At 34.2% G+C, this 24,551-nt stretch overlaps 1 protein-coding gene across 10 annotated transcripts in view; it reads left to right on the top strand.

The window, feature by feature from the left end:
- Positions 1-24,551, top strand: part of KIF21A (kinesin family member 21A) — a 157,676-nt gene that overhangs the window by 93,425 nt on the left and 39,700 nt on the right. For 6 of the 10 annotated variants that reach the window (XM_073788838.1, XM_073788832.1, XM_073788833.1 and 3 more), the window contains exons 11-20: positions 4,556-4,759; positions 9,614-9,652; positions 14,232-14,322; positions 16,391-16,508; positions 16,884-17,072; positions 17,515-17,714; positions 18,829-18,936; positions 22,153-22,221; positions 22,317-22,531; positions 22,672-22,825. In XM_073788838.1, the coding sequence (XP_073644939.1) occupies positions 4,556-4,759; positions 9,614-9,652; positions 14,232-14,322; positions 16,391-16,508; positions 16,884-17,072; positions 17,515-17,714; positions 18,829-18,936; positions 22,153-22,221; positions 22,317-22,531; positions 22,672-22,825 (1,387 nt within the window). The remainder of the gene's footprint in view (positions 1-4,555; positions 4,760-9,613; positions 9,653-14,231; positions 14,323-16,390; positions 16,509-16,883; positions 17,073-17,514; positions 17,715-18,828; positions 18,937-22,152; positions 22,222-22,316; positions 22,532-22,671; positions 22,826-24,551) is intronic. The other 4 variants (XM_019934623.3, XM_019934626.3, XM_019934628.3 and 1 more) reach the window with 1 other exon arrangement.

The raw sequence follows: 24,551 nt of genomic DNA on the forward strand, positions 1-24,551 counted from the left end.
TCATGCCATGGACTGAACAAGTATGACATAAACAAGGAGTTCACAGTCTAGGTGGGTCAACTTACATAAATAGTCACATGTAGTAAATGGAATGACAGAAATCAGTAAATAGAACACCCATGCCAGGTGTGGGAATGTGGAGGGGACCACTGAGCACAGACTGGAAGAATTGGGGTCAGAAAGTAGATCAAGGACACTAATCATTTCTATAATATTTTCAGGTTCCATGGTTTGCCCTGATGGCTGAGCTGCTTTCTCTTTAAGTAGAACTACAGTCAGCTCCATTGGGAGCACCTAAATAGCTCAGATCTCACTTTTGTTATCCATTTGCAGAAAATAACCAAGTGAGAGATTATCTTTCACAGCTACCCTAACAATTCTCTGTCTTGTATTTGTGTTCTGTTTCCCTCTCTCTTCCTCTGGTTATTCTAGAGATTCTTAAACAGAGATGAGTAGTGTTTCTACTGTTTCTGCCTCCGTAAGGCACACCAGGTCCCTTAAAAGCTTCAAAAAATAAAAACCAGTGAGAAAACATCTGATGTAGCAATAGATAAAGTTACTCAAATAACTATTACTTTTATTCTGTTTATATATTTCCAAACTTTACCTTTTTGATGGAGACCTTTGGGACCTTAGGTTGTAGTTCTGGTCAGCTGCCAAACTGGACTTGCAGTTTCCATCTTGTGTTGGCAGTGCTCTTTCCTGCCTACTGCCAAAAACTTGTCCTCTGACCAGTCTCCTGTGTTTCCTGACTCTGTAGACCCCATCTTTACCATTCCTTCAGACAAAACTAATATCTCTGTCTTTTAGTTCCTAAAGATTCTTTTCCTGCTCCTAGTCTGCTTCTTTTTATCTTTTTTTATTTTCTTGGCACTGGTCAATTGTTAAGGCTGATTCCATACTCTGGTTCTTGGGCTTGATTTCCTCTCTTCCATCATGTATTCTAAGACCATATCTAAGCTTGATCTCATTATTTGGTGAATGGCTTGACTAGTGTCATTATTTCCTAGAAAACTGACTGAATCATTTCCATTCCTTCTAATAGCTAAAAGGAGCATCTAATATCTTTCTTCTTCAAGTTCTTGAGTTAAGACTATTCTTTAAGCCATCTAGAGAACAATGATGACTCTTAGGCCTTGAGTTCAGTCAGTGATCAAATCTTTCGTGGTATAGGTTAATAGCTTTTTGGCTCTTTTATTCAGTTTGTCCCATTCATAAAGTGTAGTCTTCTCAGATCTCGGGACTGTAATTTATAATATAAAAATAATTTACATATGAGATAAACATAAATGATCTTTGAATTTAAATTGAATTACCTGCATTGAAATTTTTAAGCTTCTGTTTATTAAGTATATGACCTTGGTCAAATTACCTAACTCTTTGATCTTTAGTGTTTATCTGTAAGAATGAGGTAATAACCTGCTAGTCTCAAAGAGTTATTATGGGGCTCAAATAAAAGAACAGGATGTAAAAATTATTAAATTGAAAAATACTGTAAAGGTCTAACATATTATTATTTAGGTCCAAGTTCTCACATTCTGTTTCATCTACAAAATTCTACTCCAATCCATATTTTAATCAATACTTTCTCTTAGGAAGACATTCATTCACAGCTACTTAAACTTAATGTAAATTATGTAAATGTATTGCTACATGGGAATGTTTATATTTTAAGTCTTATCATTTTAATTATAAAATAATGCTAGTTACCTTTTAATAAATTTACACATCACATTATTTGTTGTGAAATGATAATAGTCATAATTAATCTTAGTTTTCTGGAGTTCAAAATTTTTGTAGAAATTTCTGAAAATATAGGAAAGTTTTTAAAAAGTTAAAATCACCCATATTCTCACCATTCCAAGAACTGATGTTAACATTTTGGTATATCTCTTCAATAATTTTTCAATGCATACTTTAGCAAAATTTGTATCGGGGTGTATGTATTGCTTTGCTATCTATTCTTTGAAATGTGACAAGATATTAGGATCATTTTTTAATGTTATTAAATATTTTTCTAACATGGTTTTTGCATGGCTCCATGAGTACTGTCTCATGGGTTGTAATTGATTTATTTATCTAATCCCCTACTGTTAGATAATTATATTGTTCCCAACTTTTTGATAAGAATAGTTATTATTTGTTAAAAACATTATTAGGTGAGTTTTAAATTCATTGTATCATCATCCTCATAACTGTCCTAGGGAAGTATATATTTTCATCTCCATTTAATGAAGGATTTAGAGATTCTGTGAGTGAAAAAGCTGAGATGATATTCAGTAAGTGAAAAGGCTGAGATGCAAGCCTCAGTTTATTCCTTCCCAAGGAAGTCTGTGTACTTCCCCTCATGCCTCACTGCTTGGTCTCCTATTAAATGAAATGCAGACAGCAACAAGTGTGTGATTGGGTGAGTAGGAAGAGAAGGAGAGGCAAAGAGAGAGATGTTATCTCTACAGCCCATACAAAAAGAAGGATCTACTAATGTAGTGTGGGGTTGGTGGAGTTGGAGGTGAGCCCTAAAGGTTTCAGCCTCTATTAGCACCAGGACGGAAGAAGCATTAAAAATATGCCCCAACCAAATGCAGATTTTTAAAATCAGGTAATAATCAAACACAAATTGTCTGATTATTATATAAATGAGCCAATTAAAAACAGGTCATTAATTGATAGCTAATTTATATTTTCATTCATTTTTTAAAAGGGTCTTTTTAAAAAAATTAATTTATTTATTTGTTATTTGTATTTTTGGCTGCGTTTGGTTTTCGTTGCTGCGCGCAGGATTTTCTCTAGTTGTGGCGAGCGAGGCTACTCTTCATTGCGGTGCGTGGGCTGCTCGTTGCAGTGGCTTCTCTTGCTGTGGAGCACGGGCTCTAGGCACGTGGGCTTCAGTAGTTGTGGCATGTAGCCTCAATAGTTGTGGTGTGCGGGCTCTAGAGCTCAGGCTCCGTAGTTGTGGCTCATGGGCTTAGTTGCTCCGCAGCATGTGGGATCTTCCCGGACCAGGGATCAAACCCGTGTCCCCTGCATTGGCAGGTAGATTCCTAACCACTGTGCCACCAGGGAAGTCCCCTTCATTCATTATTAACATTCATTATTATGTACCCAGGCTTTGTGCTAGATATTGAAAATATAGAAAAGTGTAAATTTTTACTGAGTTTTTATCATTAAGCTGCGTTTTTATACTTAGGTTGTCCTCTTATTAAAAAATGACAGCATTATATTCAGAATTTTCTTTAAAATAATTTTGAAATCATTTAACTTAAAAGTTTGTACACAGCTATTTAACCATTTTAAAACATTGTAACTGTTGCAACACCAAATATAAAGTAAAACAATTTCATTAAAGAATATATAGGACACTTATTTGTAACATATTCACTGATTTGTGTATATTCTGTCTCTAGTTGATTTCAACAGTGTCATGAATAATTTTGGTAGGCAGTGTAAAAACACAGCTGAGTGTGCCTTCTAGAGCTCAGTAGTTGCAAATAATCTAGCACCTTCCTCTGAAACATTTGAACATATGGCAAAAGTGCTTAGTAATGTAGTTTTGAGACAGAGATAGTGGGTAGTATTTTCTCCTTATAACCTTGTCTCAATCACCCTTGTGCCAAATTGACCTGGGAAATTTATTATACTGAAGTAGATAATTGTGTTCTTTTATGGTTTAGATCAAATGGTCTAAAGGAACTGGCCTAGAGGACTCTCTGAATCCCTTGTAGTCTCAAGAATCCAGGCTCTTTTAGGATCTTATCATTCAGTGTTATTACTGACAGCACATACATTATTTTCCTGTCATTATGAGGACCGCTTGAGCAAACAAAAGAATGTTTTTAATTATCAAACTCGGGTTTCCTTGGAGATTTCATCTTTTCCCATGCCATATTCAGGAGCCAGATATCTTTCAGCCAGTTAGAGGCAAGTTTGGCTAACTATTCCTTACAAAGATTTGGAAATGTTATTATAGCATGATGAATGAGGAACAGGAAGGAAGGGAACCATGCTGCTTGCACATTTTAAGTTTCAAAGATGAGTTTACAAAGCAAGGATAACTAGTGCCTATTGACCAGAATGCAAGTAATCTAATTATCACTGGCACTTTTGAGCACTAAGAGTGTTACTTCAAATTTACAGTTATTTGATCAGGAAATTTTAAAAATATCTTAAACACTAATGTTTGTGAACACATATGTTAAAAAAGCCATACCTTGTAGCAATGTTGAAATACATTTTGGGAAACTTTTTAGCTTGCAAAACAACTCATTTAAAATGTTCCCTGTTTATTCTTAGAGTTGTCAAGTTTGCAGAGATGGAAGGTAGAATGGTGGTTGCTAGGGAGGAGAGGGGAATGAGGAGTTAGTGTTTAATGGGTACAGAGTTTTAATTGGAGAAGATGAAAAAGTTCTGAAGGTAGATGGTGGCAATGGTTGCACAACAGTGTGGGTGTACTTTTTGCTGTAGAACTTAGAGATGGTTAGGGAGGTAAATTTTATGTTAAGTATTATTTACCACAATAATAAAATGTTTCCAACTTAAGTGTATTTTTATTCATTAGGGCAAAATTATTAGAAAGTGAAGCAGTGAATGAGAACCTTCGAAAAAACTTGACAAGAGCCACAGCAAGATCACCGTACTTCAGTGGATCATCAGCTTTCTCTCCTACTATAGTATCCTCAGACAAAGAGACCATTGAGATTATAGATCTAGCTAAGAAGGATTTAGAGAAGCTGAAAAGGAAAGAAAAGAAGAAGAAAAAAAGGTAGTGCTATAAAATCACTGCTATACTGCTAATTACTTTTCAGGCTATTTTAATTTGCAATTGCAATGAGTATACATAGTCTCATAAGTATACTAATAAATAAAATGTCATTTAACATAGGTGACAATTATAATTATATACTTTTAAAGATTTATCTCTACTTGTATGTAAAAAAATTAATTTATTTATAATAATATGGTAGTGAATTTTATTTAGACTATAAGGTAAAATTACTATTAGAAATTATTTTATTATCTTTTCAAATAGCTGCTTTTGCATTCCATTCATCTTTTCTGCAAAGCTTGTTCTACCATTACTCAATATTTTCATTTTTTTTCCATTTTCTAATACAATTAAATAGTCTCATTGATATATTCTGCTTCCTGTCTAGATTAGTTTAACTAAAGGCTAAACTAATTCATCAGACTGTCATTTAATATCATTTGGTCTCTTAAGTATTTTCTGCGGGCTCTAATTTGATTATGTGAAAGTTATTTATGTTATTTCAGGCTTTCTGACTCTTCCAACAATGAGTTACTCAGCTTTTCACCACTGTTCTAGGCTTCCTTTTCCTTGCATCCTGGTAATATCTCCCTCTGAAATCAACTGGATGCAAAGAAGAGGAGGAAAATTAAAATATGACCACTTGTAATCTATGAGTGGTTAAAACCTCATAAATTGTTTACATGTTTACATATTGATTCTATGGTGCAGTCAAATTACTTACATAGAATATATTTTGAACGTGCCAGTCAAATTAATTTTAAGCATTTTTGGCTAGATATTCCAAAGGGGGAAAAGATATCTTATTTGTCAAATAGCTTGTTATGGAGGTGCACTTTTTAGAATTACTATTGACATTTAGTCTAGCTGCTGCTTTGCTCAGTTTATTTAGAAATTTATTTTGACAACCAAGCATTTCTTCTTTGAATAGTCAGTTGACCAAAGTTATTAGAGGTTTAAACTCTCCAAATTAATTCTGCTGTTTGTCCTTGAGTTAAAAAGGACTGATTAGAATAATTAAAACAAGGAGTTGCACATCTATGGTTAGGAGGCATTGCAATTGAAATTGCATTCTTAAGATACTAATGTCTTAAAAGATGTTGCTCATGGATGGCTGATTATGGCAGCATTAAGAAATATATAATGGTTAGTTCTTATGCAGGGCAATTAAAACTGTAACAGTGTTCACAGAATTATCAAAACTGGTTTGACCCAACATGCTGTGGAAATGAAAATGAGACTTCTGCACATGACTTAACATTTATTTGTAAAATTCAGTTGTGTAGTTGGTCAAAATGTGAAATGGTATGACTTGTTTTTAATGGTGTAGGTGGTTTGTGTTCATGAATAATAAGTAAGGATAAGCAAGGGTATATTTCTTAAGGTCATGAACTGATTCTGCTCTTTCCTTTTGAGGTAAATTTAGAGATGTTACCATAATCACCTGTTGGGTATGAATAATAAAAAACAGATAGGGATCCCAATAGAAACCTAGGCACTTTTGACGTTTTTATAGTGATCATAGGTACCCTAAATTTATACCTCTGATGCAGGTTATTTCTGTGACAATGCAGGGTTGTAAGGTTTTTGACTGATAAATAGTTCTATTTTACTCAGCTTGATAAAGCATTTCATTTATCACCAATAACTTTTAGCTGCATGTAATGTAAATTCCTTTCTTAAAAATATTGGTAAGCTCTCATTTTAGCCAAAGGGTTTGCTAAAGTTGAAACAAAAAATAATAAAGAGTTGTTGTTGAAACAAAAAATAATAAAGAGTTGTTGTTGAAACAAAACATAATAAAGTGTTTAGAATGACAGCAGCTTTACTGAAGTTAGTGATTAGTCTTCTACAGGAACTCTGGAGGGAGTAGCTTCTGTTTGGATATATTGATTCTGGTTAAGTTGTATTACATGCCTCATATTTACTTATTTTATTTATCAAAGAGAACATTGCAAAATTTGGTTCTACCTCAACCTTGCATATATAGTAAGTAAGTTCAATTTAAAATCGTTTGGAACTTGGAACTAATTTTTCTCTAGAAAGTGTTACAAGTACATAATGTCCAGGTTTCCCAACTCACTCACATGAAATGATATTTACTCATTCTATAGTGTGGTAAGAGCAATTCAAAAGGGAATAGGAAAAGGAAAATAGGGGAAAGAAACTTTGTTTCCCTTCCATGAATGTAGACCAACCTTTGGGGGAAAATATGAATTTTCGCCTTAGCCATTCTCTCTTATTCCTACCTACTGACCTTCTGTGTCCCCATGCTACCTTGATTCATTCCTCCCTTATGAGGTCAGTTCTCATGTAATTCTTCCCTAGCCCGAAGCACTCCCAGTTTCAAAATCATCTACTTTCTTCTCTCATCTCCTTAAATTCAAAGTTGGAAACAAAGCCATCTGACTAGAGAAAGGAACTCATTCCAGTGGAAATGACTTATAACTAATAAAATTCCTCTAGGGATATTTGTAATTTTGAAAGAGGAAGCATTAATCCAACTATCGAAAATTTGGGCAGTAACCTCATTAAGAAAAAAAATTAAATAGTGTAGGGAAGATTTTTGTTACCCCTTTTGGTTGACAGTTTCCAAAACCTATCTGGGGTTTGGCCTTTGGGTTCAGCTTTGCTCAGCTGTCCCAGTTCTCATAGCTACTTCTGTTTCTCCCACTGAATGCACAAATTCTTTAGAAGCTCCATGTCTTTTAATTTACTTTGTTTTTGTGCTGTTAGCCTTTGGTTGTAGTGACTTCAGGGCCTCTGACACTAAGTGTTGGTTGGTGGAGTGGCAACTGTATCATTTTTATGTCAGAAGCTACATTTGTGTTCAAGGAGGATGCCATAAGTCCTGTTTTACATGAAATTTTCACCCTCTTGTCAAAGTCTTTATCTAAACTACAACCAATTGCTAAGATGTGTGGTTTAAAGGTTGGCTCTTCTTCCTGTGCTTATTTTCTGTTGAGATGTAAAATAATCCATAAGTGTAGGTAGTAAGAAAATAAGAATAATCGAATAGACTACATTGACTATTTTCTTTAGTTACACAAATGTTAGAATGGTTAGCAAGATTTGTCATCCCCCCCCCATTTAACTGTGGAAGAGGTATTATAAATGGAACTAAATGAAATAAAGACTGAACTCCTTTAAATTATGGAGAAGTATCAGATTATTAGTTTATATCTCTGCCCCTCTACTGTCATTTGGAACTATTGATTGTAGTGATTTTTTAAAGAGACAATTGGGAAGGCATCTAAAGTTTATCTACTTATTAGCTCACATTATCCATATGTTTTAATATAGCTCTCTAGTGTAAGGTAAACAAAATTTCATGCTGAAAATAGAAAATTTGGGTTTTTTGCTAGGGAACCATATCCTTTGAGTCATTATAGCTCATTATCATCAGTATAAGCCTAGATTAGACTTTTTTTTTTTTTTTTTTACTTTTTTTGCTGTATATGGATAAAGAAAATTTACCATTCGTACATTGATCCCCATATTTTTGAATATCTAGCTTTAAATGACTTGCATTATAAAAAATTCACTCATTCATCAGACTGCATTATTTGTATTTAGTGGTGTCAGGTTGAAACTCTAGAAACACAGAGATTTCTTAGGCGATGGCTTTTCTTACCCTTTTCTAGACATTATACTGGACATTTTGATCTCTGGTGAATATCACTCTGCAGAATTTTTTTCTCAGAAAGATTGCTAGTCTCTTCTTGCAATAGCAGTATATAAGTTGATTGTGAAAAACAATCACAGGCCAGCAAATAAAAATCATGTTATAAAATTAAAATGAGAACTGCCTTGATGAAATAATTCATAACTAAGACTCAATCTCTTCATTTTAAAATACTGATGATTCTGAAAAAATATTTTTTTTTGGAATTCAGGCAGAAGTGTACTATATCAAGATTGCTATATGCTTAATCAGAGCCTAGCACATCTATCTTTTTGTCTACATGAGAGATACTGGTATTCAGTACATTCCACTGAGTAAAGATTCCCAATTCTGTGTATTGAATATTCTTTAAATGTCAAAGCTTTTAAATACATATTTATAGTTTTTCTCATACTTTGCTGGTTGAAAAATAATCTTACTAATGGAATGTACTACATTTCCCATTTTATTGCTACCTTTGCCTTAGATATATCTTTTTGGTAGTCTAGTAATTAGTACAGTGATATTAATTTTCAGTTAATAAAATTACAGTTTTCCACTGATATCATAACAGTCATATTCATTTGACCATAATACCATTTCATGTATAATTTTGAAATAGAATTTTTTTTAGATTTAGTGATGTTCACATGTAGTATATTGAAATAGAAAACAAGTTTAAAAATTAGTATCCTAGTATGTAGTATTAATGGTATTTTCATATTATGGTATAAAGGCATTACTTTTTGAAGTTCTTTTAATGATGCCATAAAAAGGTATTTTGTAAAGGTTTACAAGGAAGAGAGGATATCATTGGAAGTAGGTTTTTTTTTTGGAATCTGAGAAAATTGATCCATTTCAGGTTAAAAAAAGCAATGGCATCCAAATACTCTTACTGTTTATCAACTTTATAAATTGAGACTGTACATTTTACTGCTGAATAATTTCAACTGATAGTCTATATATACTCTTCTTAGATATAATGCTGCTTGTTTTTCTTACTTTTTATTCATACAAAATGTATTGCCTTTTTACTGTGTATTGTCCTTTGATGATATCTTTTAAAATTTATTTTAAAGTCTTCAAGCTCATGTATCATTTTTACCTTCTTATCACTTTCGCTTTTTACTGTCTGGTTTGTCCTTCATTGGCTTGGCCTTCCAATACTGTGCCTCGTGATTTTGAAGGCTACAGAAACTTGAGGAAAGCAATCGAGAAGAAAGAAGGTTGGAATATTTCCCAGGTTTTTTATTAAAATGTCATTTAAATACTTAGTTGCCATTCAAAAGGATATATGCTGTAGAATTATAGATTGTTTCAGACTAGATTAGCTTGGTGCTCCTAAAAATAATGATGATTTTATAAAATTAACAAAAACACTGAAAATATAAAAAAATACTTTTTAAGAATAAAAGCCAGTGGTTATATGAATTAAAATTCAAAAATTTCATGTGAATTTAGAATAGATTATCATAATTTTGATGGCTAAAAATGGCCCAAGAACCCCACCCTTTAACTTTCAGAATATCCCTTTTGGAAACGTGTGAACAGACAGGGAATTATTAATTCGGTGGGAATTCGCATTTTGTTGCAGCACATGCTAAGTCATGGGTGGGTTCATTCTCATCTCTTCCTTATTTTGTGTAATCTTTGTTAGGAAAACAACGTTAAAATGGCAACAAAGTAAAAGGAAACTGTGGCCTTACTACAGATAAGATTTATAAGGCATATTTAAGGAGGAATTAGAAAAACAAGTTTTGCTTTTAAAATGTACCTGAAGTCAGCATCAAAAACAGGATCTTCTTGGGCTTCCCTGGTGGCGCAGTGGTTGAGAGTCCGCCTGCCGATGCAGGGGACACGGGTTCGTGCCCCGGTCTGGGAAGATCCCACATGCCGCGGAGCGGCTGGGCCGGTGAGCCATGGCCGCTGAGCCTGCACGTCCGGAGCCTGTGCTCCGCAACGGGGGAGGCCACAGTAGTGAGGCCCGCGTACCGCCAAAAAAACAAAAAACAAAAAAAAAACCCAGGATCTTCTCTTTTTTTTTCCATTTGAAATTTGAGCAAAATTTAGAAGCACTGCTTCTGAACTCCCAATATAATAAAAATTTGCATTTTACTCATTCAATATTATGATTATTTAACCAAGTATCAAGTAGTATTTTACTTCTTATTAGAACTTCTCTTTATAGATTTTTCTAAACGTCTCATGATTACAATATCAAAATAATTAAGAAAATAAACTGGTTTCAAAATAATATTAACTATTTTAGAAGCACCACTTTATAATTTTATTTCTTACTAAAAATAAGCCTTGGGGCTTCCCTGGTGGCTCAGTGATTGGGAGTCCACCTGCTGATGCAGGGGGCGCGGGTTCGTGCCCCGGTCCGGGAGGATCCCACGTGCCCCGGAGCGGCTGGGCCCGTGAGCCGTGGCCGCTGGGCCTGCACGTCTTGAGCCTGTGCTCCGCTGCGGCAGAGGCCGCAGCGGTGAGAGGCCCGTGTACCGCAAAAATAACCAACCAACCAACCAAACAGAAAATAAGCCTTGAGAACTTTTACTGTGCAACAATTAAACTAATCTCTTACTTTAAATAGATGAAACCGTAAATTATATTTTCTTTAAGTTATTTAATAATTTACATTCCACAATTATACTCTACATATTACATAGTATTCTAAAGTTTCTATAATTTATTCTAGAATTATATTTTAATTATATAGTTAAATTAAAATATAATTCTATAATTAAAATATAATTCTATCTGTAGGTCATCTTAGGACTCACCTAATTAGTTTATATTTAGGACATTATGTTTATCATTGGAATTAAATTAGAGCATTAAAATGTGAAAAATTTTCTCTTTCGAAAGGTCAAAATAAAATGCATAGTTAAAGTAGTGTAATGGAAACATTTTCCCACCTTAAAATAGTTAAGTCCTTTAAATATACTTAATGAATAGCATTTGCCTCCAATTTTTATATGATGCCTAATAGATAACAAAAGCAGAATTGTTTGGTGTTCTAGGACAGGGCTTCTTAAATATGAATGTGCATATAGATAACCTGGGGTGTTGATAAAATGAAGATTCTCACTCAGTAGGACTGACATGGAGCCTGAGATTCTACGTATCTGACAAGCTCCTGGGTGATGCTGATGCTTCTCTGTCTGTGAACTGAACTTTGAGGCAATATTCCAGAATACTGGCTTTGGAGTCATGACACCTGGTTTTAAGTCCCCTTGAGTTGATAAGCTTCACCAGGCCACAGTTTCTTTTTTGGTTGTCAACAAAAATGTTGACATTGCTTGTTAAATGTCAAAGGGTTTAAATTACTTGATTACTAGTGTTCCTTCCAGCTCCAAGATTCTGATTCTATGTAAAGTGCAAACTTACATATTTTTCATTGCTGCTTAGATAGTTATTTTAGATATGAAATTTCCCCACTTTATTGAAGAAAACTTGAATGTTTGCTGTACAATAATCATAAAGTATCAAATTGTGTACTTTAAAAGCTTAAGCCTTACATGATTTATAAAGGTAAATTAATATGAAGTTAACAACTGCTGATTTTTCTGCATCAGAATTGGCACAAACAGCTTATAATACATGAGTTAACTTCATATATAAGTGAAAATAACATTTGTTAAGCTGGATTCTGGTGACTTGGAGGGTGTAGGAGGGTGTGTTAGGTCAAGTATTTGAAACAAGGTGGTTGTATGGCTATAAACCTGAATAAAAGGGAATTTGTGTTGAAGCTTGAAGTAATGAAGGAACTGACAATAACAAAAATTGTATGCTGCAAGAGTTGCAGGTGAGGAAGGGAGACTGCATAGGGGAGGGGATGAGAAATGCTGATGGGAGATATCTTTCCTAACACATGCTCCTTTCCTAGTCTTAAGCCTTAGGCCTGTCTCAAGTATAGCACTACTTGAGTACATGGTGCTGGCCTTTAAATCAGATGATTGGATGAAGGGGGAGTTTCTTTCTAGATTTTCATCTTGAAATGTATGATGATGGAAAATGAACAGTCCTATTATGATACAAGTGATGTAAGATAGGCATTCAGTATATTCAACATTTTTCTCTAACAAGTGATTTAACAAACTCATGGAACCTTGTTATAGTTTACTTGATTCCTCTCCAGTTAAGAGGATTTTATTGATATTCCTACTGGTAGTTTCTTCTCACTCTAGAGATATGCTGTCTTCCATGCATCTTTATGCATCTTTCAATTTGTACTATTCTACTCCAACATAATTAGTGTGTGAGACACATAGGCAGAGGTTCCAAACAGAGGTGCTCATGCACAATCATAGAGATTAATATATTTAGCAAATACTTCATGCACATTTATTATGCACATCCCTTGGGTACTGGGCATGTAATGCTGAGCCAAACAGACATGATCCCTTCCCTCATGAGGCTTACAGTCTAGTGGGGAAGACAGAAATTACAGAAATTACTACCTAAATAAACATAAATTAAGAACTCTGAAAAGTGCTTACAAAGGAAAAGTATTTGTGTTCATCTTGTTCTGAGTTCAAAAATGTCTTTGAGAATTGGGACCTACAGTTAAACATTAGAGTTTAATAATAATACCAGCACCTAAATGAGATTAATTTTTTAGCCTAGAAGCTAAAAATAAGTCCATGTATTAGGGCAATTATTTAATGTAGCAGAATATCTGAAAGAAATGATAGCTGTTATAAAGTTATTCTGATAAAAATTTTAAGCTCTTTCTAGAAGAATTTTATTTGGATAATATTGCTTTATTCAAGTATTCTTAATGATTTAAAAAGTTAACTATAGCACAAGAAGAAAATTTTCATATGTAAATTCATTTAAAATTCACTTTCTTAATATTATTTAGGATAAAATGTAGGAGTCTAATGAACAGAAGTGTAACTTCTGTGCATAATTGATGGTGGTTGCTAAACCCTGAAGGGTCAGAGTGATTTAACTATGTAAAAACTTTGCTCACTATAGAGTCTTCTTTTTCTCATGGCCACTAGGGCTGAAGCAATTAGTTTAGCTATAACATTATGTGACATTAGTATATATCAATAGTTAGGGCTGCTTTACTGATACCTGAAGAGGAAGCTTTTATTTGTATGGTGAATCTTGTGGCAGATCCTGGAATTTCCTATTCAATCAGGGGTCAGGCAGAACTTCAGACAATTCTGATGTGCAGAGACCCATTTCTGTGAGAACATTATGAGAAATAGCCCTGTGCTACAGGTATGACCTAGGAGAAAAGAACCTGTACTATTCTATTACCAGGGGAGACCTGAACATTGTGATGGATGCAGCCGGTATAGACAAACTTACTGTGGGCAGATGTATTCTGATCTTTAAATTTATTCTTAAATGTATTAGGACATTAATAAAAAATGCAGTTTCTATATCTTTGTATTAAGATGAGAAAAATTTATATATTTAGATGAGAAAACAAAAATGTTTTTTATTTCCATTAAATTTAATTTGCCTACATTCTAGTTGATTGAATGCTATGGTGACTAGTTCTTAGCTGTCTCATCAGGTGTCATGCTCCAGGGTATAATCTATTCCTCAGTGTTTCTAGAAAATAAGATTTTCTCCATTGATATAAATCACTGTACTATGAGTTGAATGGCAGTTTCAATTTTCCTCTGAAGCATCAGACATGATAACTTTGCTGAGTTAAATGACGAACTCTTCTAGTTTGTTTTCAAAAATAATTGATGGTTTTTAAAAATCTGGGAGAAAAAAGTGAACAATTTTCCTCTCTACTTTAGCATCATACACTTTTGCTTCTTTTTTTTTTTTTAGTGTGGCTGGTAAAGAGGATAATACAGACACTGACCAAGAGAAGAAAGAAGAAAAGGGTATTTCAGAAAGAGAAAGCAATGAATTAGAAGTTGTAAGTATGAGAGAATAAACTTGTAATTTTGAGTCCCTGGATTAGGTTGTTCTTGGTTGCTGATAACTGTACTAACTTATATGTAGAAAAGAGAATCAGTTATCATACATCCATTTTAAATTGTGTCCTTGAGGACTTCTTTTCTTCAGAAATGTGAGCTATTAAATATTAGCAACTCACAGTCTTGTGCACTGTGAAAGCATTGTGTATGGGGTGATAGAATACTAAGAGAGATGAAGTACTCTTTGATTTAAGACAGAATTATTGTAAAATAACCTTAAAATTGTGGATTGATATTTTTAACTTATGAAAAGTGAAATTTTTGTGCTCTTGTACTTTATACTCACAGTCTCTTTTTTTTTGTATTTATTCATTGAGACTATATTGTGCATATTAAATATAAAGCACCATAATAGAAGCTGGGGCAAAATTAAGTCATATGGCTAGGCACACTTCATAATATTAAGGGAGGAAGAAAAATTCTAACTCTGATTCTGGTTCTTTGTTTGTTTTTTATTGTTTATTTTTTAAATGAGTATAGTTGCTTTACAATGTTGTGTTAGTTTCTGCTGTACAGCAAAGTGAATCAGTTATATGTATACATATACATCCACTCTTTTTTAGATTTCCTTTCCATTTAGGTCAACATAGATCATTGAGTAGAGTTCCCTGTGCTATACAGTAGGTTCTCATTAGTTATCTATTTTATACGTAAGTGTATATATGTTAATCCCAATCTCCCAATTCGTCCCACCTCTCCCCTTTCCTCCGTGGTAACCGTAAGTTTGTTCTCTACATCTGTGACTATTTCTGCTTTGCAAATAAGTTCATCTGCACCATTTTTCTAGATTCCACATATAAGCGATATTATACGATATTTGTTTTTCTCCTTCTGACTTACTTCACTCTATGGTTGTTTCCATGTCCTGGCTATTGTAAATAGCACTGAAATGGACATTGGGGTGCATGCATCCTTTCAAATTTTGGTCTTCTACGGAAAGATGCCTAGGAGTGGGATTGCTGGGTCATGTGGTAGCTTTAGTTTTAGTTTTTTAAGGAACCTCCATACTGTTCTCCATAGTGGCTGTATCAATTTATATTCCCACCAACAGTGTAGGAGGGTTCCCTTTTCTCCACACCCTCTCCAGCATTTATTGTTTGTAGATTTTTTGATGATGGCCATTCTGACCAGTGTGAGGTGACTTGCTTTTCTCTAATAATTAGTGATGTTGAGCATCTTTTCATGTGTTTGTTTGCCATCTGTATGTCTTCTTTGGTGAAATGTCTGTTTAGGTCTTCCACCCATGTTTTGATTGGATTGTTTGTATTTTTGATATTTAGCTGCATGAGCTGTTTGTATATTTTGGAGATTAATCCCTTGTCAGTTGCTTCATTTGCAAATATTTTCTCCCATCCTGAGGGTTATCTTTTTGTTTTGTTTATGGTTTCCTTTGCCGTGCAAAAGCTTTTAAGTTTGTTTATATTTGTTTTTATTTTCATTACCCTAGGTGGTAGATCAAAAGCAAGCTTGCTGTGATTTTTGTCAAAGAGTGTTCTGCCTATATTTTTGCTTAAGAGTTTTATAGTACCTGGCCTTACATTTAGGTCTTTAATCTATTTTGAGTTTATTTTTGTGTGTGATGTTAGGGAGTGTTCTAATTTCATTCTTTTACATGTAGCTGTCCAGTTTTCCCAGCACCACTTATTGAAGAGATTGTCTTTTCTCATCATATATTCTTGCCTCCTTTGTCATAGATTAGGTGGCCATAGGTGCGTGGGTTTATTTCTGGACTTTCTATCCTGTTCCACTGATCTATATTTTTGTTTTTGTGCCAGTACCATACTGTTTTGATGACTGTAGCTTTGCAGTGTAGTCTGAAGTTCAGGAGCCTGTTTTCTCCAGCTCTGTTCTTCTTTCTCAAGATTGCTTTTGCTATTTGGGATCTTTTGTGTTTCCACACGAAATGTAAAAATTTTTGTTCTAATTCTGTCACACAGTCTCCCTTAATGAGGTAATCAGTTTGCCTTGCCAATATTGTGCTATTAATGGACACAAATCACATTTTAGGAAGAAAGTCAAGAAGTGAGTGATCATGAAGATGAGGAAGAGGAAGAGGAGGAGGAAGAAGATGACATTGAAGGGGGTGAAAGCTCTGATGAATCAGATTCCGAGTCAGATGAAAAAGGTACTTGTCCTTTGGTACAAGGACAAAAATTTATTTTGGGCACTTGTTTAAAACATGGCAGAAAACTCTTAACCTTCTCCAGTTCATCCTTGATGAAAGCACCTTTTATAATTGCTGGCCTATATATGCCCTCCAAGGCTCATGTTCTTCTCTTATTGGATTTTGTCATTGTGTAACTTCCATTCTTATTTGCTACAAATGGTATCTCTTGTCCTTGACCAAAGTGAACACTCTATCTTTTTGCCCTTTTTTAATTTTTGGTATATTCAGGATATTTTCCTTACAGCTGCCAAGTGAATACTTGGATACGGATGATGGTTTTCATGCTCTTATTATGGCCTATCCCAGAATTTTTATTTTCCTCTTTTATAATAGCCAATTATCAGGCAGACTTAGCAAACATTACTTGTGAAATTGCAATCAAGCAAAAGCTGATTGATGAACTAGAAAACAGCCAGAAAAGACTGCAGACACTGAAAAAGCAGTATGAAGAGAAGCTAATGATGCTGCAACATAAAATTCGGGACACTCAGCTTGAAAGAGACCAGGTGCTTCAAAACTTAGGTAAGAATTATATTTAATTCAAATTAAAGTTCAAACTGAATTGTCAAAATAGATTTTTATCCTGTCTTCCTTTACAAGAAAAAAATAATATTAAAAGTCACATTAAATGTTAATTTGTCCCATTATGTTAAATATTACTGTTTATTTTGTTTTTTCATGCTGGTACCTGTCTAGGCTATTTAGTAATTTTTTTCCCAAAGTTGTGGCTAATTGTTTTAATGCCTTGATTTATGCTGGGTACTTTTTTTAAATTAAAATGATAAAAACTTCAATAATTGTTAAATAAGAGTAGATATTAAAAGGCAGAGTGATTGAAAGGCATCCTGGCCTCCTGAGGTTTGTATTTAGGAGGTAGTTCTTGTCTAAGGTCATGAGTTGTAAATCTGTGAAATAAAAATCTGTGTCTCACACAAACAAATACAAATATTTTTTGGTCATTTAGGCTCAGTGGAATCTTACTCAGAAGAAAAAGCAAAAAAAGTTAGGTCTGAATATGAAAAGAAACTGCAAGCCATGAATAAAGAACTGCAGAGACTTCAGACAGCTCAAAAAGAGCATGCAAGGTTGCTTAAAAATCAGTCCCAATATGAAAAGCAATTGAAGAAATTACAGCAGGATGTGATGGAAATGAAAAAAACAAAGGTATTGATTATATTTTCCATTAACGGTAGATGCTGGTGATGCTTGTGTCTTTTGGGACCAAAAAAAAATTATTGTGGTTCTTCCTGTATTCAATAAAAGGTAACCAGTCTTAGAAATGATGCACTTCCTTTTGGCAGTTAAAAGTTGTTTTCCTATAGTCATCCATAGTCAAAGTCTTTCTTTGGAGTAGCTGAAAATCATGTGGTCAGCAGGGCTTCTCTGACTTTAAAAACAAAACAAAACAAAACTCTTATACAAACTTAATAAAAGTATAAAATATTTCAAACATGCAAGAAAGCACAGATAATAACATAATAAACAATATATCCACTGTCTAGTTTACGGTATTAAACATTGCCGATATGCACAAAGCTTCCTATATATCTCTTCCTGATCATATTCTCTTTTCCCTGAGAGGTAACAACTATCTTGAATTTGGTGGTTATCATTCCCATGCATAGAAAAGTACAAGTTTTTTTCCCTTGACCAGAGAGAGTATGTGAATTCTAATCTGTTACTGTTTTTGTGGTGGAACGGATTATTCTTAACTTTTGGCATGAAAATCAATGTTGTTTCCTTAAAATAGGAAATGTGGAAATGATTTAAGGAGTAGATTATTATGTTGTGTAGTTGCTGATGACAGCAAAAATAGCTAAAATAGCTAGGTGCTTACTATGTGCCAGGCACTGTTATAAGCATAGTTCAGGTATTAACTTATTGAATTCTCAGAGGAATCCAATCCCATAGAGCTATTACCTCCATTTTATAGATGAGAAAACCAGTCTAGAGTTGCTAAGTAACTTGTTCAAGGTCACACAGCTACTGATAATAAGTTAGATACCAAAAAATCATTCAAGTTGTAGAACAGCTGGACATTGAATATAAGAAGCATAGAACACTAAGCAGTTTGATAGAAGTATGTTAGAAATGTATTAGAAATATAAATATATTAATCTTACAAAAATAAGAATTGACCATTTAATGTGTAGCAAAACTCCACATTTTTTTCTTGTTAAATATTCAGAATCCTAAGAACATTTTTCCATACATGTGATTTATTTAATGAATATTGCGATAGGGTAATCACAATAGATGTATTTACCTAATATTTTAGGTTCGCTTAATGAAACAAATGAAAGAAGAACAAGAAAAAGCCAGATTGACAGAGTCTAGAAGAAACAGAGAGATTGCTCAATTGAAAAAGGATCAACGTAAAAGAGATGTGAGTGGACTTTAACTCTCAGTTATGTAAGAATATTGTATATCAACAAGATTGTTCAATAAATGAAAGAAATATTTTGATAACTTTATTAAATACAGGTTAAAGACAGTAAATAAGCATTTTATAATTTGGCATTTATTATAGTATGTGGATTATAGTAATTCCATATAAAAGTTTATGAAAAACACTATAATATTATTATAAATTTTATTGGAGGCGTATTTCCTAGATGATCAGATGGAAGAAAATGGCAAATAATGACTGGTTATTTCTAGGGAGACCAAGGAAGTAGTTGCAGTATTATATAAGATAGTAATTTTAAGATGGTTCCAAAGGCAGCTTCCACTAGAGATTTTTATAAATGTTCCTGGAATAATAACCAGGCTTCACTAGAAGAGGCTTTACTAAGGGCTATAAAAATTTTCATATTCTTTGACCCAAGAATTCTGCTTCCATGAACTCAGACTAAGTAAATAATTTAAACTAAGACAAATTACTTTACAGTGTGTTAAAATCTTCACTTTAGGGTTATTTGTAGTAATGAAAACTGTAAAATCAACTAAGATGTGTGTCAGTAAGGGTAACAGTTAAATAAATTATGGTTCATCCCATTTAAAAGGTGGTTATTCATCCATTAAAAATTAGGATTTGGAAACTGCATAATAAAATGAAAAATGACTATGACTTCACATTAAGTGTAAAGTAACATTTTATATATGCGTGCTTGTTTACAATGAGGGAAAAATTTGAAGGATACATATCAATATGCTAAATGTGGTTGTATTAGGGTTATAGGTTATAGTTGTTTGGATTTTTTTCTTTCCAAAGTTTTGGCAATATAGTTATTTCTTATGACATTTTTTTCTTAAAAAAAGAAGCCATCACCTTCCTTTCCACAATATCAGTTAGGTTTCAGCCCTTGTTCTTTTTTTCTCACCAACTTTTTCTAAATTCTCCCTGAAGAAAACATAAACATACAGGGTATTTTAGAAAATAGAAATCTACTTTGGGGGGTAAAGAGGAAATTAAGGGGATAGAGAAGAGTGAGCAATGAGATAGAAAAGTAGATATTTTAGCCAGATGACTCCCATATTTATGACTGTATTTATTTATTTTCCCAGGATATTAATGTATTTTAATAATCAGTCTATTTTATCACTTTCAATTCCTGGGCATTTTAGATCTTGTTTATACCAATACATTCCTACTGAAATCGAGTAGAAGCACATTTTAACATATTGTCTAGTCTTTTTCTCTGCTTTTTTAAAAAAACAGAAAATTTATATGCCATAAAGTTCACTGTTTTAAACTATACAATTCATGATTTTAGTATATTCACAAATTTGTGCAACAGTCACCACTCTAATTCCAGAACATTTTCATCGCTCCAAAAAGAAACCCCATACCCATTAGCAATCACTGTCCATTCCTTCCTGGCTCCTAATCTACTTTCTGTCTATGGATTTGCTTATTCTAGACATTTTATATAAATGGAATCATACAATACGTAGCCTTTTGTGTCTGGCTTCTTTCGTTTTAGCATGTTTTCAAGGTTCATCCATGTTATAGCATGTATCAGTAGTTCATTCCTTTTTTTTTTTTTTTTGCGGTACGCGGGCCTCTCACTGTTGTGGCCTCTCCCGTTGCGGAGCGCAGGCTCAGCGGCCATGGCTCACGGGCCCAGCCGCTCCGCGGCATGTGGGATTTTCCCAGACCAGGGCACAAACCTGCGTCCCCTGCATCGGCAGGTGGACTCTCAACCACTGCGCCACCAGGGAAGCCCAGTAGTTCATTCCTTTTTATGGCTATATGTATAGAGCACATTTTCCTAATCCATTCCTCGATTGGCTGGCATTTAGGTTGTTTTGACTTTTGGCCTATTTATTTTGTTTTTAATGAAAACTTTTGGGTAACAGGAATAATTTCCTTACAATGTATGCTACCTATTTCTTTATTACTAATTAATATGATGTATAGAGAGATCAATATTGAACAGTTAACTCCTGGGACTGAACTTTTGAATCTTATCCACAACATATGGTGTCTCTATTCTATTATAAAGATCTGAGGCTGGCTAATCACATACAAAGCTACCATTTCAGATGTTCTCCTACCTTTAATTTGTTGCTTTGTGTGCATATTCAACTCCTGTCTATATTGTTTCTTGTAATATTCAACTTTGAACGCTTAGAGAACCAAATATGTACATCATACAAAAAAAATGAATGAGCTTGAGATTTTATTTTTAATATGAAGAAATTAAATGTAGTGAGAAGCTTAAAACTATATTTAATTTTAGTTTTTGATAGTTCATTCATTTAAAAAAAGATTTATTAACTTTGCTTCTATGTCTATTATTGTGTAGGCAATTAAGATATGTCAGTGATAAGATAGATGCTTTTTCTCAAAGAATTCCCATCTGATAACATAAGAATGTGTATAAACTTGAGATGTATCATCTCTTTGAATTTGGGATACAGAACATGGAGAGTTATTTGTTACATCACAGAATTAAAGTCCTAGAAGAGACATTTGTGATTAAGGCTATCTGTGATCAAGCCTATTGTGATCAAGATTATTTCCTAAATTATATCCCTAGAAAGTGGCTTAAAATAATTAATAATAATTGTCTTTATCATATAGACTACCTAAAAAACAAATTGGTAGCCAGTTTGTTTTATTGTCCAACAATAAAACATTTATTTCCAATGTTATTTGGAAATAACATTTCCAAAATTACTATAAAGTGCTAATACAATTAATATACATTCTCCCTATGTTTAAAATAGTTTATAGCTACTGTATATATTGTAAGATGCCTCTGTTGAAAATATTCTAAGCTGTGTTTCTCCCTAATCACGCCTTAGCCAGCAACCAAAACAAAATGTCCTGCAAAAATGAAATGAGACAATATTTGTAAAGCGTTTAGAAAAGTATTTGTATATAGTAAGCCCTATATTAGTGTTTGTTAAATAAAAGTATGTGTCACAGAGATAAGTTTTTATTTTCAGAGAGAAATGGCTATATAAGTATGCCTTTGTGTTTATTGAAATAAAATATCTATATCTGTAGTAATGGATGCAAGCTGAGTGTTAGCTCAGATACTGCTAAGAACCCTTACAGTTCCCAGTGGAATGGGGAAACATGTTAATGCAGGAGTAGGAAGTATCATATCTTTCAGTTTCCTATTTTAACTTATTCAATATTATTTTATAGCATCAACTTAGACTTCTAGAAGCCCAAAAAAGAAACCAAGAAGTGGTTCTTCGTCGCAAAACAGAAGAGGCAAGTTGACCATTTGGAGGAAACATTCTGGCTTTGAGATAAATGATGTATTTCTATAGACTAAGAGCATGAGTCAATCTCTATTGCTATTTCAGGTTACAGCTCTTCGTCGGCAAGTAAGGCCCATGTCAGATAAAGTGGCTGGGAAAGTCACTCGGAAGCTGAGCTCAACTGATACCCCTGTTCAGGACACAGGTTCCAGTGCAACTACCATAGAAACAGATGCATCAAGGGCTGGAGCCCAGCAGAAAATGAGAATTCCTGTGGCAAGAGTCCAGGCCTTACCAACACCCACGACAAATGGAACCAGGTCAACATGATTCTTCTGTTCCTCCTGACATAATCTTTGCATTACTGAATGTTGGACTTAAATGAAAAACAGCTCATTATTTGGCAGTACATAATCAAATAAGCACATAAGTAACTATGTTTGTTTTTTTATGATTCTAGAAAAAAATATCAGAGGAAAGGATTGACAGGCCGAGTGTTTACTTCTAAGACAGCTCGCATGAAGTGGCAGCTTCTTGAACGCAGGGTCACAGACATCATCATGCAGAAAATGACTATTTCCAATATGGAGGCTGATATGAATAGGCTCCTAAAGGTGTGGAAAATAGAAAGTAGATATGCTCTCCCTTAGCTGTTAATTTTAGTTTTCTAAATTTGTTCCCTGGGTAAATTGAATGCTTGCCAAGTTTTTGTGTGTGTGTGTGGGGGGGGTGGTTGCATTGTATATGAATAGATGAATACCATTTCTTTCTTTTTTTTAATTTATTTTTTTATAGAGCAGATTCTTATTAGTCATCAGTTTTATACATATCAGTGTATACATGTCAATTACAATCGCCCAATTCATCACACCACCATCCCCAACCACCCTGTGGCTTTCCCCTGTTGGTGTCCATGTGTTTGCTCTCTACATCTGTGTCTCAGCTTCTGCCCTGCAAACTGGTTCATCTGTACCATTTTTCTGGGTTCCACATACATGCGTTAATATACGATATTTGTTTTTCTCTTTCTGACTTACTTCACTCTGTATGACAGTCTCTAGATCCATCCACGTCTCAACAAATGACCCAATTTCATTCCTTTTTATGGCTGAGTAATATTCCATTGTATATATGTACCACATCTTCTTTATCCATTCATCTGTTGATGGGCATGTAGGTTGCTTCCATGACCTGGCTATTGTAAATAGTGCTGCAATGAACATTGGGGTGCATGTGTCTTTTTGGATTAAGGTTTTCTGTGGGTATATGCCCAGTAGTGGGATTGCTGGATCATATGGTAATTCTATTTTTGGTTTTTTAAGGAACCTCCATACTGTTCTCCATAGTGGCTGTATCAATTGACATTCACACCAACAGTGCAAGAGGATTCCCTTTTCTCCACACCCTCTCCAGCGTTGGTTGTTTGTAGATTTTCTGATGATGCCCATTCTAACTGGTGTGAGGTGATACCTCATTGTACTTTTGATTTGCATTTCTCTAATAATTAGTGATGTTGAGCAGCTTTTCATGTGCTTCTTGGCCATCTGTATGTCTTCTTTGGAGAAATGTTTATTTAGGTCTTCTGCCCATTTTTGGATTGGGTTGTTTGTTTCTTTAATATTGAGCTGCATGAGCTCTTTATATATTTTGGAGATTAATCCTTTGTTGATGCGCTTGCAAATATTTTCTCCCATTCCAAGGGTTGTCTTTTCGTCTTGTTTATGGTTTCCTTTGCTGTGCAAAACCTTTTTTTTCTTTTTTTTTCGCTACGCGGGCCTCTCATTGTTGTGGCCTCTCCTGTTGCAGAGCACAGGCTCTGGATGCACAGGCTCAGCAGCCATGGCTCACGGGCCCAGTTGCTCCACAGCATGTGGTATCTTCCCGGACCGGGGCATGAACCCGTGTCCCCTGCATCGGCAGGCGGACTCACAACCACTGCGCCACCAGGGAAGCCCTGTGCAAAAGCTTTTAAGTTTCATTAGGTCCCATTTGTTTATTTTTGTTTTTTATTTCTATTACTCTAGGAGGTGGATCAAAAAAGTTGTTGCTGTGATTTATGTCAAAGAGTGTTCTTTCCTATGTTTTCCTCTAAGAGTTTTATAGTGTTCAGTCTTACATTTAGGTCTCGAATCCACTTTGAGTTTATTTTTGTGTATGGTGTTAGGGAGTGTTCTAATTTCATTCTTTTACATGTAGCTGTCCAGTTTTCCCAGTGCCACTTATTGAAGAGACTGTCTTTTCTCCATTTTATATCCTTGCCTCCTTTGTCATAGATCGTTGACCATGGGTTCGTGGGTTTATCTCTGGGCTTTCTCTCTTGTTCCATTGATCTATGTTACT

Source organism: Tursiops truncatus, chromosome 11 (assembly GCF_011762595.2).
Source record: "Tursiops truncatus isolate mTurTru1 chromosome 11, mTurTru1.mat.Y, whole genome shotgun sequence".
NCBI classification, from domain to species: domain Eukaryota; kingdom Metazoa; phylum Chordata; class Mammalia; order Artiodactyla; family Delphinidae; genus Tursiops; species Tursiops truncatus.